The sequence below is a fragment of the Lemur catta genome, chromosome 21 (assembly GCF_020740605.2).
Source record: "Lemur catta isolate mLemCat1 chromosome 21, mLemCat1.pri, whole genome shotgun sequence".
NCBI lineage: Eukaryota > Metazoa > Chordata > Mammalia > Primates > Lemuridae > Lemur > Lemur catta.
In genome coordinates, this window is record NC_059148.1 from 16662862 (window position 1) to 16679898 (window position 17037).

Below are 17037 nucleotides of genomic sequence, written 5' to 3' on the forward strand. Positions count from 1 at the left end.
AAATACATATATATATAAGGAAGAAGTAAGGCACATTAGCCTGGTGGATAAGAGTACAAGCCATAGAATAAGACTGTGGTTTTAAACCCTGGCTTTGAAATTTATTAACTGACTTCTCTGAGCTTCAGTCACCTCCTCTGTAAAATGAAGATAAGGGTATTACTCATCCCACTTGGTTGCTAGGGAGGATTAAATGTGATAACCTTTATAAAATGACTAGCATAGGACTTGACACATAGAAAACCCTTAATAATCGGTAGCTATCACTTCATATTATTTTGTGAGTGTGTGTCTACATATACCTGCAATTGTACATTTATTCCTTTATTACACGTTCATTGGTCATGTGGAGCACCTGGGTTCAGCCTCCTGGTTGCAGCTTCACCTCAAGGACAGAGACTCTCTAATCCAGCTCTTTCCCGTGGTAAATTTAAACTGGATGCCATGGCACCCTCAGGTGGAGCCTGGTCATTTGCCCTGGAGAGAGTAGCCATCTTTTGGATCAATTTGATTTTTGCCCAAATTGGAGGAAGATCTTCGGGGCTGGGAAGACTATCTGTCTGACCCCAGAGATAACTTGGGTTATGAGAAGCATGGGGCATCAGCCTGCATGGTCGTTTGAGATCTCTTCCACTCCAGCTTGCCAGTGATTCTCTGATGAATTTCGAGTGCATGGGTGTAGGCCTGCTAGAAGCAGGACCCTCCCTCTGTGCTACTCAGAGAAAGTCATTCTTCATGGCCCCTTTCCACCCTTGCTCTTACCCAGCAGGGCTACAGTTACAATAAAGGAAATGACTTTTCTTCTCCCCTTCCCCTGACACCTTTGTTTTCCTAGTCACAGGGTGGGGCTGGATATTGAATGGAGAAATTGCTGGGGTCCGGTCCAAACTCCTCCCCTCCCCTCGCCTCCCCCTTACACTACCCCATCCCCCTGTCTGTAGTCACATCCGTAATCCTGCCTCTCACAGCCTTCTAACAGATTCTCAGGTGCACAGGACAATAGGAAGCCACTTAAAAGTGGAACCTGGGGTTGTGCAGTGGAGGCCAGCTGACAAACTTCTGGAAGTAGCCCAGTCTCTAAGTGTACTGGTGTAGTTAGGCACCTGGCCAGGATCCTTCTGATCTCCTGGATGCATGGCTGACCAGCCCTGCTGCTGCTTCTCCCCAGCCTTCCCAACAGGCCTTTTTAAACTCTGTGTACCTCTGGCTTTCCCTTGAGCAGTGCCGTTGATTCTAGATCTGGGGATATTCTCTCTGAAGCTCTCTGGAACTGACTCCCTCTCCTTGGGAGAGACCAGGAGAGCGGCCAGGGTACATGTTGTTTGTAGCTTGGTAAGTTAAATTGTGGAGCTATGAATGGTGCCCTGGCCTCTTGGCAAGCCAAAGGACGTTGACAACTTTTCTGACGATTGTCCCTTCACCCTTGTCAGAGGTATTTGGCCTAGAAGGAGGTAAAAGCTGCACCTGTCACTCTTTATGGGCCTGACCTGGATCTCTGTGGCTTGACCTTACAGCATTATCACAGAGAAAATCCACCACTCTTAAGGCTCCTGGGAACTCTCGGGGTCTCCTTTCCCAGGATCACAAACCTAGACTATTTGAGCTTTCGCTTTTGAGAAGTGATTACTAATGACTATACTCTGGAAAAGAGCCAGTGCAGATAGAAGACTGGTCATTTCATCAGGCAACAGACTGTTTCCGCTAAATTTGTGACTCCAGGAAGGCGAGTGAAGAAATGACACACGTAGCAACCAGAGACTATGTTGTAATGTGCTGGGTGACAACAAGGTACTTTCTGCCATGCTGAAAGCTGTATTCGTTTTCTCACGTTCACTCCCCTCTAAACAAGTGTGGTAGAATCACAACTGCAGTAATAGGTACCCTTTATTGAGTGCTCCATGCCAGACACTGTCCTAAGCATTTCACATGCCTTATCCTGTTTAATCCTTACAACAACCCAATAAATGTAGAACTGGTCTTATCTACTTTAAAAATAAGGAAATGGAGGTTATTTGCCTAAAGTCACAGAGCTAGTAAGTAGCATAGCTGGGATTTGAACCCAGGCATTCTGACTCCTCTCCTATAAGAGTCCCTTGGCCTTCCCACATAGAGGCATGTCATTTAACCTCACTGAGGCTCAGTTTCCTCTTCTATAATAGGAAGGTTAAAAACCGTTACCCTGCCTGCCCCACACTTGTGATGTGAGAAAACGTTGAAAGGTATTGGTTCAAAGGCTTCATGAACTCTGTAAAGTGTCAACAAAAGTGCTGTTAACTCTTGGGTCTCGGACTCCTAATGTGGGCATCAGTGGAGCAACCCTGCCATCTGCTGTTGTGCTACTGATGTTGCTGCCACATTTATTGGACCAGGCCTTTGATTCTGGCTGTGGCCTTCTCCGAAAGGTGTTTCCTTGTTTGTCCGGTTTATCTCTAAGGAAACAGCCAGCCAGCAGGTCATTAAGGCTGGCTGGTGGGCAGGGGCTGGGGCCTGCCTGACAGAGGAAGGAAGGACAGACACCTAGGCCCTCTGCCCCACGGGAGACTCCAGCCTGAACACACAGTGGGACTCATAGGATGTAGCAGCAACACGTGACCTTCAATGTGCCTTAATCCTGCTCTTTTCTTTGGGAAGGGAGAACTAAGGCCCCACAGAAGCCCCATAGCTGCTATCCAGGACAGAGGTGCAGAGATGGGGAGGGGTGGGGCCAGGGATGAACGACTGATATTTATTAAGCATTGTACTGAGCGCTTCACTTAGATTATGTGATTTGATCCTTAAAACAACCCTGCAACCCCTGTTTTATACTAAAACAGGAAGGCCCAGAAAGGTGGAGTAACTTGTCCAACATCACACAGCTGACATTTGAACTCTGGTCTCCCTGGCTCCCAAGATGGTTGGTTTTCCACTGGAACTCCCAGGAAAGAACAGTAGACTTGGAGACAAAAACCTGATTTGAGTCTTAGCAGAGCCAGGCTAGCTGTGTAACCACAGCAAATTCCTTAGCCCCCACGCACCTCAGCTTCTTATCTGTCAAATGTAAAAGTAAGCCACCTCATGGAGTAGTTGTGAGGACCAAGGAGGTAATGGACAAGAAAGGACTGTGAAAACATTAGAATGATGTATTGTGAAGAGTTAGCAGCAGCACGTGGCAGCATTATGCATCTTGTGTTAACCATCCTCATATAATTTGGAGCATCATCTGCTATATTAAAGACATTGAATTGGGCGCTGTTGGGGAGACAGAGTTGATATACTGGCCTGTTCTCTTAACTGGCTCCCCGAGACAGCTAGAAACAGGCAATAACATGGAGTGTTCCTAACAGCGGGCTCCTGTCTGGCTTGCATTCTGTCTCTCATCTGAAACAACATTCCCTTAGAAATGTTCCAGAGGACAGTCTCCTCAGTCCATCCACTGGCCACTTTTCAGTCTTCATCTTATTTGACCTCCCAAAGTGCAGTAGAGGTAGCAGTAGAGAAAAATGAATCAGAGTTTGGAGTCAGGTTGCTTGGGCTTACCTCCCGGCTTCATTCCCCAGCCACCTGGCCTTGAGTCAGCTGCTTGACCTCTCTTTGTCACAGTTTCCTCATCTATGAAAGGGCGAAATTGTTCTCACCTCAAAAGATTGTAATGCAAATTCAATTCTGTCATATGTTCAAAGTCCTTAGCACAGTGCCTGGCCATGGTTAGGACTTAATAGATGTTAGCGTTTATTATTAGTGTCTGTCACTCTTGAAATGTTCTATTTCCTTGGCCTCCATGACATTCCACACTCTCCTGGTTTCCGCCCCCTCTCTGGCAATTCCAGTTTGCTTATCCTCCTCTGTCCAGCTCTGAGTTTGTTTGTTTGTTTGTTTGTTTGTTTTTTTAAGACAAGTCTTGCTCTATTGCCCGGGCTAGATGCCGTGGCGTCAGCCTAGCTCACAGCAACCTCAAACTCCTGGCCTCAAGCAATCCTTCTGCCTCAGCCTCCCAAGCAGCTGGGATTACAGGCATGCACCACCATGCCCAGATAATTTTATATATATATATTTTTTTTAGTTGTCCATATAATTTCTTTCTATTTTTAGTAGAGATGGGGTCTTGCTCTTGCTCAGGCTGGTCTCAAACTCCTGAGCTCAAATAATCCTCCCGCCTCGGCCTCCCAGAGTGCTAGGATTCACAGGTGTGAGCCACCGCGCCCGGCCGAGCTCTGAGTTTTTGCCATTCCTCCAGGTGCGCTGTTTTCTTCCTAGGCAGTCTTGTGCACCTGTGGCTTCCATTGTCCTCCACACACTGATGGCCCCTAAACCTTCCCACTGAGCCCTAGACCCATATATTCTCCTATCAACCTGACATGTCCACTTGAATATCTTCCAGGCATCTCAGACTCACCTGAACTTTTCAACCTCCCCCACAAAACTGGGTTCTCTTCATTGTAACTTATCTCATTGAGAGGCACCACTATCCATCCACTACTTAAACCAGAAACCTGGGAGTCCTTGATACCTCTTCTCTCACATCCTCAATACCCAAGCCTATCAGTTTTATCTCTAGATTATGTTTTGAATGGGTTCACTTCTTTCCATTTGTCATACCACCACCCTATTCCAAGCTACCCTCATCTCTCACCTGTGTCTCCCCACAATCTTCCAGTCACTCTGTACCCCCCAATCCATTCTCTACAGAGCAGTTGGAGCAGTGATTTGAAACAAACAAACAAAAAAGCTGGACAACGTCACACTCTGTTGTCTCTCTTATACATTTCCATAACTTTCCGGTGTTCTTGGATAAAGACCAAAATCCTTAACGTGGCCTATAGACACACCCCTGCCCCCCAGTCTGGCCTGTCTCCACAGCCTCCTGCTCACTTTGACAAGGGCTTTGTTCATGCTGCTCTCTCTGACTGGAATGCCCCCCCACCCTCTTTTTGCCTAGCTAACTCATGCTCATCATTCACATCTTTACCTGGATGGCTCAGGGAAGTACAGTAGTTTTTTTATTTAGAAAAATGCTCCAGAATTAGAAGATAGTAGAATGTTCTAGACTATCTCTGCTTTAGAAAATAAGTACTGTGACTTCATTCACCCCAACCATATATTTTTAGGAGCTAATCACGTGCTAGGCGTGAAGAATAGGTCAGGTCCCCCATTTTATGCTTTTATAGACCTTTCCTTTGAAGGTTTTTTTTTTGTCATTTTAATCTCACATTTGTTCATGTGATCATCTCCTTTTAAAAAAATTTCTCACAGAGACGGGATCGCACTATGTTGCCCAGGCTGGTCTTGAACTCCTGGCCCCAAGTGATCCTCTGACTTTGGCCTCCCAAAGTTCTGGGATTACAGGTACAAGTTACTACACTTGGCCCACATTGGTCATCTCCTTAGTGATATCTTAAGACCTAATAGTAAGCATAACGTGGTCACGGCCATGGGGCTTTTTGCCCCTCATTGTGTCACCACTGAGCAGCATATCCTTGGCATAGAGAGATTTAGTGAATGAATTTGCCAGAGGTGGCCAGGAGGTATGATGTAAGTGAGGCCTTTCCCTGCCCTTCCTCTTCCCCACATCCTTCCCTTAGCAGCCACTGTGGCTGCAGTTACTGTAAATGGCAAGGAGGAATCAGTGCCGGACATTGCGTTATTTTGGAAAATTGCCTGCACGTGTCAACGTGAGAAATTAAAGCTTTATCTTCTGTCCTCAGAGGAACCATCCCCTAGTGAGGAGAAGCCAGAGAGGCTGACCCAGGAGTCCTCTCCAGCAGCAGGCCTTGGGCTGCATTCTTTATAGGTTCCAAACAGGAACAAGACCTGGGTCCCTCCAGAGAGCGAGGCCATAGAGGAAGAGTGAGTTCAGCTAGCTCTAGCCCAAACTAATTATGAATTGTCCTGAGATCTGAAAAATTTCAATTCCAATCTTAAATTTCTTTTTTATTTGTTTTTAAAATTTTACCACTGAAGGATGACATTAACTAAAGATACCCATTAAGTATAGAGTGGGGAAAATGGAATACTTGCATAGTATCTTTTAATTTATAGGTGATTTATGTTGGGGAGGGGGATGAATAGGTTGGCAGTTCTCCAAGAACTTGGAAATTTAGTTTGTCCCCTGTGAGTTAAACTAATTATGTCTGTATGTAACAAGAGCAGTATTGTGTGGTAGTTAAGAGCACAGATTCTAGAACCAGATTGCTTGGGTTCAAATCCTAGTTATGCCATTTATTAGCTGTGCACCCTTTGTGTGCTTCATTTCCCCATCTACAAAATGGGGACAGTGACTCACTACCTACCTCCTTAGTGCCTACCCTCTCAGTGTTACTGTGAGTGAAGTCATGCGTGGCACTGGGAACAGGGCCTCACACAGCACTCGTGAGTGTAAGCCGTTTGTTGTTATTATAGCTACTAGAGAAGCAAATGTCTCCCATGGCTGAATTACATGTGAATTGGTGATGATTATTCCACATATCTAAAGATTTTTTTCAATTAATATTTAGTTTAAAAACCATAATAAGTGGCCAGTAGTGAAACAGAAAGTAAAAAGTCAGTGAAGCAAAACTAGTAATGTGGCCAGACAGACACTGAGTCTCCATTTGGTCACAAGAAGAGGGTTCTTTGTGACAGGCAGGGCTAGTTTGGCTGACTTACCTCTGCCAGGATGAAATTTCTCTCCATGGCTGTTCATTTCCCTTTATTTTAATTCCATGCTCACAGAATAATCTTCCGGTGCCTACTTCAGCTGTCGGGGATTCTTGATGACAGGAAGGGTTTGGAAGCAGTCCCTGCATAGGGGATATGGGTATTCTGATTCCAATGATCAATTCATAAATGGACAGTGGGGTTGATAAATGGTTAGGACAGAACCATCACAGAATGTCTGAATCCCTCTGGGCATTATGAAATCCTGTTTCTGGACCTCAAAGGCCGAAAACCAGGCCCAGATTAGGGTCATTCACCAAGAGGACACCAGCCTTGGAGAGTTCTCTGGGTGGTCAGCCAGGCAACCTTCCTCTGACCACACCCCCTTCCTCAATACTTCTTTCAGCATTGACCTACTGGGTATGGAATTTTTTGCTCACCTAACTCCTTCCTTTTCCGGAGGAAGAAATTGAAGCCCAGAGAGCTTTAGTGGCTTGCCTAATATCACACAGCATATTTGTTGTTTTTTGTTAAAGATCTAATAAGTTGGAACTGTGCCATAAAATATGCAACTTATCCACAACTTCAGGACCATCTAGATATCAAATCGACTAATTACTATTTGAATTCTGAATGGATTATTTACCATTATGAAACAGTTCTTATTTTTTTATATTTTATTTTATTATTGTCTTATTTCAATAGATTTAGGGGGTACAAGTAGTTTTTTATAAGATGGATGAATTGTGTAGTGGTAAGCAAGTTCGTTGTTAACCAGGGCAAGTTTTCAGATCTTCTCTGCCAGGCAAGGGCTCTTATCCTGGCATTGCCTAGAGATGTGTTGAGGTATCCAGAGCATTTTTTTCCTGGTGCAGCCAGGAGAAGGATGTCCATGTGAACACAGCATTTAACACTGAATGTTAGACAATCAGTTTTCTAATATTAGTATCACGAAACAACAGGAACCTACAAGGGGTTTCAGTCCCCTTCTTATGTGCTTACAGCCCATACAGACAAATCTCAGCGCTTCAAATGACCGCAGTAGTAGAGACGCAGCCCCAGACAAAGGCATAGTCTGCTGTTAGTAAACACTAGTTGGCCAGCAGACTTCATGTGGATATATACATAGCCAGCCTCAGTAGATGTGAGGCATAAATACCTACTTGAGGAGACAAACTGGCAACTATAGACCAGTATTCTCTTTGGTGTTTCAGGCTTTATATATTATTTATTAGGAACCTCTGCTTGCTTAAATACCTCTGATAATTCTTCATTGCCTATGGGCAACTCTTTAGCCGAGCAGACGTGGCCTTTAGTGATCTGCCCCTGCTCTCTCCCACCATGCCAGCCTTCTCTCTAACCACTGCCCACATGTGCCCTGCACTGGAGCTTATGGACCTGCTCAGTGCTATGTGAACATACCACACTTTCTTATGCTTCAGTGCATTTGCACATGTTGTTCCTTCAGGCCAGAATGCCTCTTGTCTGTCTGGGGATCAGCCTGAGTTAGCTGATACATCCCATCCTCTGTGGAGGAGTCCCCCAAATCCACCCACACCCCTCCCCACTAATCAGAAGAGACTTTTTCTCCCTCTTTGTTATCCTCCTTATAACTCAGTTATATCCCTGTCATTATTTGTTTACACATGTAGCGTCACTCTTAGAGTATGAAATTCTCCAAGTGTGGAGCCATATCTAGTTTGTCTTTGTATCCTAGAGCTTAGCAGAATACCTAGAATGTAGTGGGCGCTCAGAGTGTTTGCTAGGCGAATGATATACTTGTCGAATGACTGACTCTTTGAACACTTGAATAACGCCCTTCCAGTAAGCACCATCGCTGTTTCTTTGCTCTGCAGTATTCTCCCAGGCAAGAGCTTTTCTTGTGAGGTGAGGGATAGACTGAGACTTCAGTCTGTAAATATCATCTCTAAGTCTTAAACCATCAAAGCCAAGGCTTCTGGCCAGGTGTGGCAGCTCGTGCCTGTAATCCCAGTACTTTGGGAGACCTAGGCGGGAGGATTGCTTGAAGCCAGGAGTTTGAGACCAGCCTGGGCAACATAGCAAGACCCTGTCTCTATGAAAAATTTAAAATGTATTTAGGTGTGGTGGTGCATGCCTGTAGTCCCAGCTACTTGAGAGGCTGAGGCAGGAGGATTCCTTGAGCCCAGGAGTTTGAGGTTGCAGTGACCTATGATTGTGCCACTGCACTCCAGCAGCCTGGACAACAGCAAGCTCTTATCTCAAAAAAAAGAAAGGATGAACAACCTATCTGTGCATTGTAACAAGGGAATAATAGTGACCTATCCTGCCTGCTTCTCAGGGTTTGTGTGAGAGTAAAATGAAATCAAGTGGAAGAGCACTTAGGAAAAAGTAAAGCAGTGGTTTTCAATCTTCACTGTGCGTCAGAAACACCGGAGCTGATTTAAAATGCAGATTCTTAGTGATTCTGATTCTGTATGCCTGGGTGGGGCCCAGGAATCTTCATTTTCAACAAGCTAACCAGGGATATCCACTGCTGCTATTTGTTCAGTCACACTTTCAGAAATACCATTGTAAATATATAAGTAAATACCACTGTAAATATATAAGCAAGTATAAAATTGTTATTCGAGGCAGCTTTAATATGTTGGGCCTGGAGTCCAAAGACTTAGGTTAAATTCCACCTCTGCCAATTCCTAGACCTGTGACCTTGAACAACATCCTTTTTTGTGAACCTTAGTTCCGTCATATGTAGAGAGGAGTTGATGTCCTCAACTTCACAGGGTTGTGAGAATTAAATGGGAGCCTATGTGAGCAAGCCCACCTCAGTGCTTGGCTCATGGAACTCAGTGTTTTCTAGAGTGACAGCTAAATGTCTACTACTTCTAGAATGTGATGTCATATTAACAAACACCAGGCAAAAGACAATACTTGTTATCCATCTTAATCAAGTAGCAAGGAAAGAGAAAAGAATAGACTTTGGCATCTGGATAAAACCTTAGAGATTTAGTCTGATCCCTTGTTTTACAGCTCATGAGTTTGAAACTAGGAATGGAGAACAAGAAGCACAAGATATATGAAGGTACCCAATCATATGAAATGTGTTCAGATTTTCAGACCAGCGAAATTATTTCCCAATGTACCGAAAAAAAGAAAAAATATATTGGCATAGTAATGGAACCACTGCTAATAACTCTGGAGACACTTTGACTCCTTCACAAAATTCTGGGCAGATGATAGACTAGGTGGACAATAAGCACTTAGAAAAAGAGCTGATCACTAGGACTCAGCATTAGCGAATCAGTAGTGACTAGTTAGACTTGACTTCATGTTTTCACTGGGTTACTAGTCACGAGAATCTCTCTTGGATTTCTACAAGGCATTTGATAAGCTCTTTCATGATATCCTGGCAGTAAGAGTATGGGCAGGAAATCTAGAAAAATCAAATATAAGAACTCAACATACCCAGCAGTTTGGGGCCATGTTAATATTATAGAAGATGGATTCCTGAACACCTTGCTAGATAGAGCTCATGTTGAGGAAAGGGGATGTTTTTTATTTTTTTCTTTTAGACAGGGTCTCGCTATATTGCCCAGACTGGTCTCAAACTCCTGGGTTCAAGCAGTCCTCCTGCCTCAGCCTCCCAACTATCTGGGATTATGGGTGTGCACCACCATGCCCAGCAGGGCATGGGATATGAAGCCAGCAAACCTTGCTTTTAACCTCAGTCCTTTCCTTCCTAGCAGTGTAACACTTGGATAAATTACCTAACATCTCTGGGTTTCCCTTGCCTTGCCTGTGCTGTAGGTATTCCTCGAGAGGTTGTTGCAAGGACTAGATGATGAGTATAAAACCCTTTGTAAACTGAAAGTGCTTTATAAACATTAGTTATCCTCACTATTCTAGTGCTGCAGTTGCACTTAATGGGAGTCCTGAATCATGTTTATTTCTTAGGCATCTGTGGACACCTGGTGAGAGCCAGGCCTGTGCTGGGCCCTAGGAGTACCCAGTGCCTGCGCTCGCGTAGTTTGATCTGGTGGGAGACAGATACGGGCATAGAGCTCTGCTTGTGTGTGATGTGCCTGGAGACATGTTGAGGGAACCTTCCTTTTCCAGAGGAGAATAAGTGCTGTGTTGGAGTTGGGCCTGAAAAAAGGAGAAGACAGCTGCCAGCGGAAGGATCTGAGAGAGCAGAGGTTTGGGGAGCTCCCAGGGCGAGCCTTAGGTAGCCGGGTCAGGAAATGGAGTGGGGCAGAAGGTGACCAGAGCAGCAGCCCTGGTGGGGAAGCTGAAATGACAGCCCTGGGGTTCTGAGTGCAGTGCGCCCGGCAGGCTTTGCTGTTGGGCAAGAGCACTAAGGAAAAAGTGTAAGGAGAAGTTTGCTCCAAGTCATAGGACTTTTTGTTGTCCATTTCATTACTTCAAGGTAAGAACAAATGTAGATAATATCCAAATGGTAGAAAATGAATGCCGTTTCATCCCTGCTGCTTGTCTCTAAAGGAGAAACTGATAACCATGTGACGGAATCTTCCAGATGGTCTCTAAGGGTTGTAGGCATGGAATTTTTAAACATACTGTATGCTGTCTCTGGAGCTTGGAATTTTCACTTAACATCTTACCCAGGACAATTTCTGTTTCAATACCGAGAATCTACCTCAATATTGTTAACAGCTGCATAATATTCTATGGTATGGATGTGGTGTCATATTCAGCCCACCCCCATTGATGGACACATAGAATGTTCCTAATCTTTTAGTATTAAACAGTACTGTACTGTTTGACCACATACCTGCACATTTGTAGGAATATTTCTCTAGGCAAGATTTCTATCAAGTCCACTGGAAGTAGTTAAAGAAATATAAAAGATAAGAGATTTCTAGCAGTGGAATCACTGGGACCCCTGTTATAGATGGAGGACTGCTGCTGTAGTGATTTGGAAGAGGGAAGGAGCAAAAGCAGGAAAGCTGGTTGGTAAATGGGTGTGGTAATGCTTACCTGTCAGGAAGCAGAGGCTCCGTCCCCTGGAGCTCCGTTCCCTGGTTAGAGTCCTCCCAGCCAATAGAGGGCCTCACACGAACACAGTTCCATGGGTTTTGGATTATTTGACCAGAGCCTTCTTCCGAGGAGAGGTTGGGGTGATTCATTCATCCACCACTCCTTGCCAGAGCATTCACTTGGGGTGGCCAGTGTTGAAGGCTATTGTTCTCTATCCTGTTGCAGATGCCTGAAGCCCCGTGTCTCAGCTGGTTCTGAGGAGTCAGTTTGTTCGGCTCCCTGCCAGGTTTCCAACTTGTGAAATGTGCAGGAGATTAACACCTCTTCTGCCATTTTATCCTGACCGTAACTGCCAGTCCAGGGATCCCTGCAGTCGCCTCTGGCAGCCGTAACTGCTGAATCCTTTGCCAGCTGCCCAGGGGGATGTAGCAGAGCAGCTTTCCATCCAGGACCAGTGTCCAACGGCAGGAGGGGGAAATATCCTCCAGTGTGGATATATTCTGGGAGGTTTGGGCCCTTTGAAGTTGGCCCTGAGGAACCACACACTTGGGTCTGAGCAGCCAGCAGCTTATCACGTCTGGTGATCAATCCTTCAAAGGTTCTTCCTGAAGTCTGGATTTATGGGGGTCAAATGGATTCCACCTGGGAGGGGCTTCCCATCTTCCAGAGGGAGGCAGTTGTAGCATTGAGAAGTCCTCTCACTCGTTCCCCGTCCGCCCACCAAGTGCTTTGTAAAAAGGAGTGGGGGGAGAGGAGACCGCCTGCAGCCTCCTGCTCGCATTCCTAGACACCGACTCACCCGCCGCCGCTGGAACAGCAGAGCTGTGTGAAATGTCAAGAGGAGTTATGCTCATGGGCTCCCTGGCCCCAGTCTCTTTGTGGCTTGCATTTTCTCCATCCATACTGTGTTCATCAGATGGAAATCAGAGGGTGCAATTAGAAGATAATTTGCTAGTTCCAGACTTAATTTAGGGCCCCCTCCTTGCCTGATGGAATTACAGGGAACATAATAGATTTTTGGCGAAAAATAGTTGGCTCTGTGTCTGGGAGAAAGAGAGCTCCCAGCTCTCCAGCTGGGCAGCCCTTTCAGTATCCTGTATGTCATTCTGCTTCCACCCCACCTCCTCTGTGGCTCTTGTGTGGCCCCCAGGCCAGGATCCTGATCCCCTCAGAGCTGGCTCAAGAAGTTTAAAATCACCCTTGGACCCAAGGGAACAGGGAGCCCTCTCCAACCTGATAGGGCTGAAAAATGTTGAAGCTGGAAGCTATTTAAAGACCTAAGCAAGGCCCAGACAGTGACAACGACTTGCTGAAGGCCACATAGCTAGCCCATAGTAGTTGTAACAATAGTCTTAATGATATTAACAGCTAACATTTATCAACTCTTAATGTGTTCCAGACTCTGTGCCAAGGGCTTACGTGCAGTGTATTGTCACATTGAAACCCAGACATTCTGGCTCTGGGCCCAGGCTGAGCTCCAGTATAACATGGTAGAGCGTAGTCTATACTGTCTAGTCTGGGTTCGAATTCTGGCTTTGCTTCTCACTTATACAGCCGGGTAACCTCAAGCAAGTTATTAATATTTAACCTCTTTGTACCTCATTTCCTTCATCTGTAAAGAGAGGAAAATCACAGCACTATGGAATGGTGTGGGTTAAAATTCATTCATATTCGTAATGCTGCGACCAGTGCTTCGTGCAAGATGAATGCCCGTCCAGTGCTCACTCCCCCCGGCTGCCTCTGGGGCCAGCGTGTGGTGTCTGTGTGGCAGTAGATAGATATGGCTGAGTTCTACACAAATGCCAAGAGCCATTCTTCTCTGTTAGAGTCAGTAAACAGAGTGGTTGAGCTCTGTGGCTCCAGAACAAGGGGCAGCAAACTATTGTCCACTGCCTGTTTTTATTGTCACCTGTGATTTTTTACATTTTCTAATTGTTGGGTATAAAAAGGAAAAGAATATTTTGTAACACATGAAAATTACATGAAATTCAAATATCAGTATTCATAAATAAGGTTTTGTTGGAACACAGCCACATCCCTTTGTTTATATTTTATATATGGCTGCATTTGTACTATAATGGCACAGCTGAGTAGCTGTGACAGTCTGTGTGGCCCACAGAGTCTAAGATGTTCGCCTTCCGGCCTTTTACAGAAAAAGTGTCCTGACCCCTGCTATCGAGTCATGCATAGTGGGTTTGAAACCCAGCCTCACTGCTTACCAGCTGTTTGTCTTCAGGCTGGTGACAGAACCCTTCAGAACCGGTTTCCTCGTCTGTTAAATGGGGTTGATAGCATTTACCCCATACCCTGGCAGTTTAAATATGATAGACAATAGGTGCTAAACACTTCTAACTGGGCCTGGAACATGCTGAGTGCTCAATAAATGGTAGCTTATTACAGTATGCAAACCCGTTCTCTCTTAACACATTCATTTTGCCCTTATGCCCAGTTGAAGGAATGGGAAAAGGCTCCCTTATAACCCAGCCACCACCTTTGTCACAAACTTTCCCACCATGGTTCACGATGGGAAGTAGCAGGATGACTTCCGACTCTTTACAGTGGAAGGGTGTGTGCCTGGTGAGGGAGAGCTGGTATCACTGCCCCAAGTCCAATAGTGAGGTCAGTTAATAACTCTGGGCCTTGTTTCCTCATCTGCAGCACAGCCCTCCCCTGGAATGAAAGTGGCAGCCCCATTGGCCAGCTCTTGGGGCTGTCCCCAGGCCAGGCAGAGGCAGTGGATGAATGGGGGCCCTAGCGCCAGGACAGAGCAGATGCCAGCCTGCCCCTGGACTTGATTCTCCTGCCAGAGATTCCCCCCTCCTAGGGGCGTGGCTCTGCCTGGAGCTGGCATCATGTGCTTTTTCTTCATCTCCAAGCAGAGTTACCGTCCTTTAGGCAGCTCCTCCATCTGGGGACATTTAGGGTCAGATGTGCTTGCCCTCTCTTCTGCCCTGCCCTTCCCTTCCCTGAGCTCAGGGATGGACGCTCAGCCAGTCCCAGTTATTGTCTGCAGCGCCTGCCTGCAGCCTCGCTCCAGCCTGGCTCCACCCCTTGCCTGCAAGGTCTGTTTCCTAACAGCCGCTCCAACCACACACCTCGGTTCCGCGGGAGCCCCTCCTCTTCCTCCCTCCCTCCCTCATTCAGGGGTGGAACTGAAGAAGAAGGCTAACTTGACAGCAGCGCTTCTTTCTTAGCTAGTCACCGGCCCCTGCCCAAGAATGCCTGTGTGTGTGTAGCCTCCGCAGAGAGGTCATTCTCCCGGAGTCCAGAGGGGCCGCCTAATCTTCCGAGAACTCGGGAGGAGCCGTCCCAGCCATGAGCCCCTGTGGGAATCTGCTGGGGGGCAAGTGGCCTGGAGTCCTCACTGTCCTCCAGCTGCTCCGGAGGGAGAGGTGAGCCTGCGCAGCCTGCCTGCAGCCAGAGGTGCCGGGAGCCCCGGGCCCCGGGCCTGTCATGGTGGTCGTCTGCAGCCAGCCTGAGGCACTCCCAGACGGGTTTGCAGCTGAGCCTGTTTGTCTGGTGTGGGAAGAAGATGGGGAGTTACTTGTCAGTCCCGGCTTACTTCACGTCCAGAGACCCCTTCCGGTGAGTTGGTCTCCAAGTCCCTCTCTCCATCTCCTCCCCTGGCCCCAGGTCCTGAGGGGAGGGTGGAGGCCTTCACTTATCCTTTAACCATTGGTTCTGCCAGGCAGAAGCCAGTAGAGTTATACTCAAGCAGAACCAGCCTGGTAAGGCACCCCCGCTGTGTCCTAGAAATGGTGAGGTGAGGGATGTACCCAGAAGGAAGTTCTTGGGGAGCCCCAGCTCCCCTTCCTTCCCAGACACACCTGGAAGAGCCTCTGAAAGATGCCACTGACCTGCCCTCTCTTGGTGTTACTGCTTCTGGGAGGAAAGCACAAATAGGGTGCTGTTCTTCTAGCGCTCACATGTCTTACCTGCGGGCCATGCTGCCTGCCCAGGAATTTGTCCCAACAAGCAGGACGGGCAGGTTTTGCCAAACTATGGAAGCTGGCAAGGCCTGGGTGTGGATAGCCTGGTACACAGTAGGTGCCCTATAAATGTTTGTTCTCTTAATGGCAGGCACATTTGCCTCTGGACTTGAAGGGCTTCTGAGCTCCCAGGTGAGTATAGTTGTTGCAGGAAAGGCTTAGGCAGGTGCTTCTGAGAGTTGAGCAACTGGCTTTGGAGTATACCTGAGCTGCTAGGCCGGCCCCCACATCTCCTGAGAACCTCCAGGGCCCTCTGTGTGGGGCTTCTCAGAAGTAGGTGTGGAAACTTTCTACCTCTGACCTGCCTTTCTTTGCTCACTGCCCCACCCCACCTCTGATAGAAACTCCCCAGGGGGTTTCTGGCCCTCTGGGTCCCTTCTGAATGGAGCCATTCCTGGCTGGGGTGGAGCTTGTTTTCTTTTTTGGGAGCAGCCTGTTGTTCCAAGGACTGCCTCCCCCTCACCAGTGGTCCTGGTCGACTTTTCCCTTCTGGCTTCCCCAGCCTAGCTCCATGCCCAGATCTTGCTGCTGGGATACTAGTCAGGTGGCCTGGCCATGGGCAGAAAAGCACAGAACCATGTGGTTTCACTGAATTACTGGACCCTGGTAGAGTGGTGGGAAGCGTCTGGGCTGGGGGGGAGGGGACAGGGAACTGGTCCTCAATGCCGACTCAATCAGGCGATGCTGACTCTACCAGGCATCCTGCGAGGCACTTTATCCTTTAATCTCTCAACAGCCTAAAGAGATTATGTGTCCCCATTTTACAGATGAGGCAACCAGTTTCAACAAAGTTAAAATGTGGGGTTTCCCTGGACAGCTTTTCCTGTCTTCCCGAGTTTCTTTCATCCTTCATGGGGCTGCAGCTCCCCCAGGGACATTGTCAGGTTTGGTTTTCTCTCCCAGCAGAGAGCAGAAAAGGGAATCATTTGCCTGATATGTTGAGGGTGTGGCCAAGGTTCTTTTCTGAAGAGCCAATGGGAATTGGTCTTGAGTTTAGGAGGAAGGTTTTACCATGTGGAATCAAGATGCCAAGGGTTAAAGTAGCCACTAGTTCAGGTCCTCATTAATTCCTCTTAATCCTGGAAAGGCAGGTTGGAGGAAGGCTTGTTCCTTTAGGAGCTGGGAACGCTGCGCCTCTTTTAATCTTTGAGGGGCAGGACACAGCTTCTCAGGAGCTGGAGCTAGAGCAGATAATGAACTCTCAACCTGCATCTTTGAGGGTCAGGCCACCCGTGCCACCCAGGTCTGGCTGTCCTTTGTCTTTTGCCCCAGCCTTTCTGGGGAACCTGACAGCCTTGCTCCCACCCCCCAAGCTCTGTTTGCCCAGCTGGAGTCAGGGGGTGCTGACTGACTGATTTTCTATAGACTCTCTCCCCTCCCCCAAGTAAGAGGCCACATTCCTGAAGCCACTTCTGAAGAAATTGCCGCCACACAGGGCTCTGTGCCCCAGGGGAGGGACCAC

General features: G+C 47.2%; 1 protein-coding gene across 9 annotated transcripts in view; it reads left to right on the top strand.

Annotated features, from left to right (window-relative positions):
* The window catches only part of LIMK2 (LIM domain kinase 2), a 78957-nt gene that overhangs the window by 15432 nt on the left and 46488 nt on the right, over window positions 1-17037 (top strand). The window contains exon 1 of one of the 9 annotated variants that reach the window (XM_045534506.1): window positions 14712-15171. The exons of the other annotated variants lie outside the window; for them this stretch is intronic. Within the exon in view, the coding sequence (XP_045390462.1) occupies window positions 15119-15171 (53 nt within the window). The 5' untranslated portion in view covers window positions 14712-15118. Of the gene's footprint in view, window positions 1-14711; window positions 15172-17037 lie in introns of those variants that run through there. 9 annotated transcript variants of the gene reach the window in all.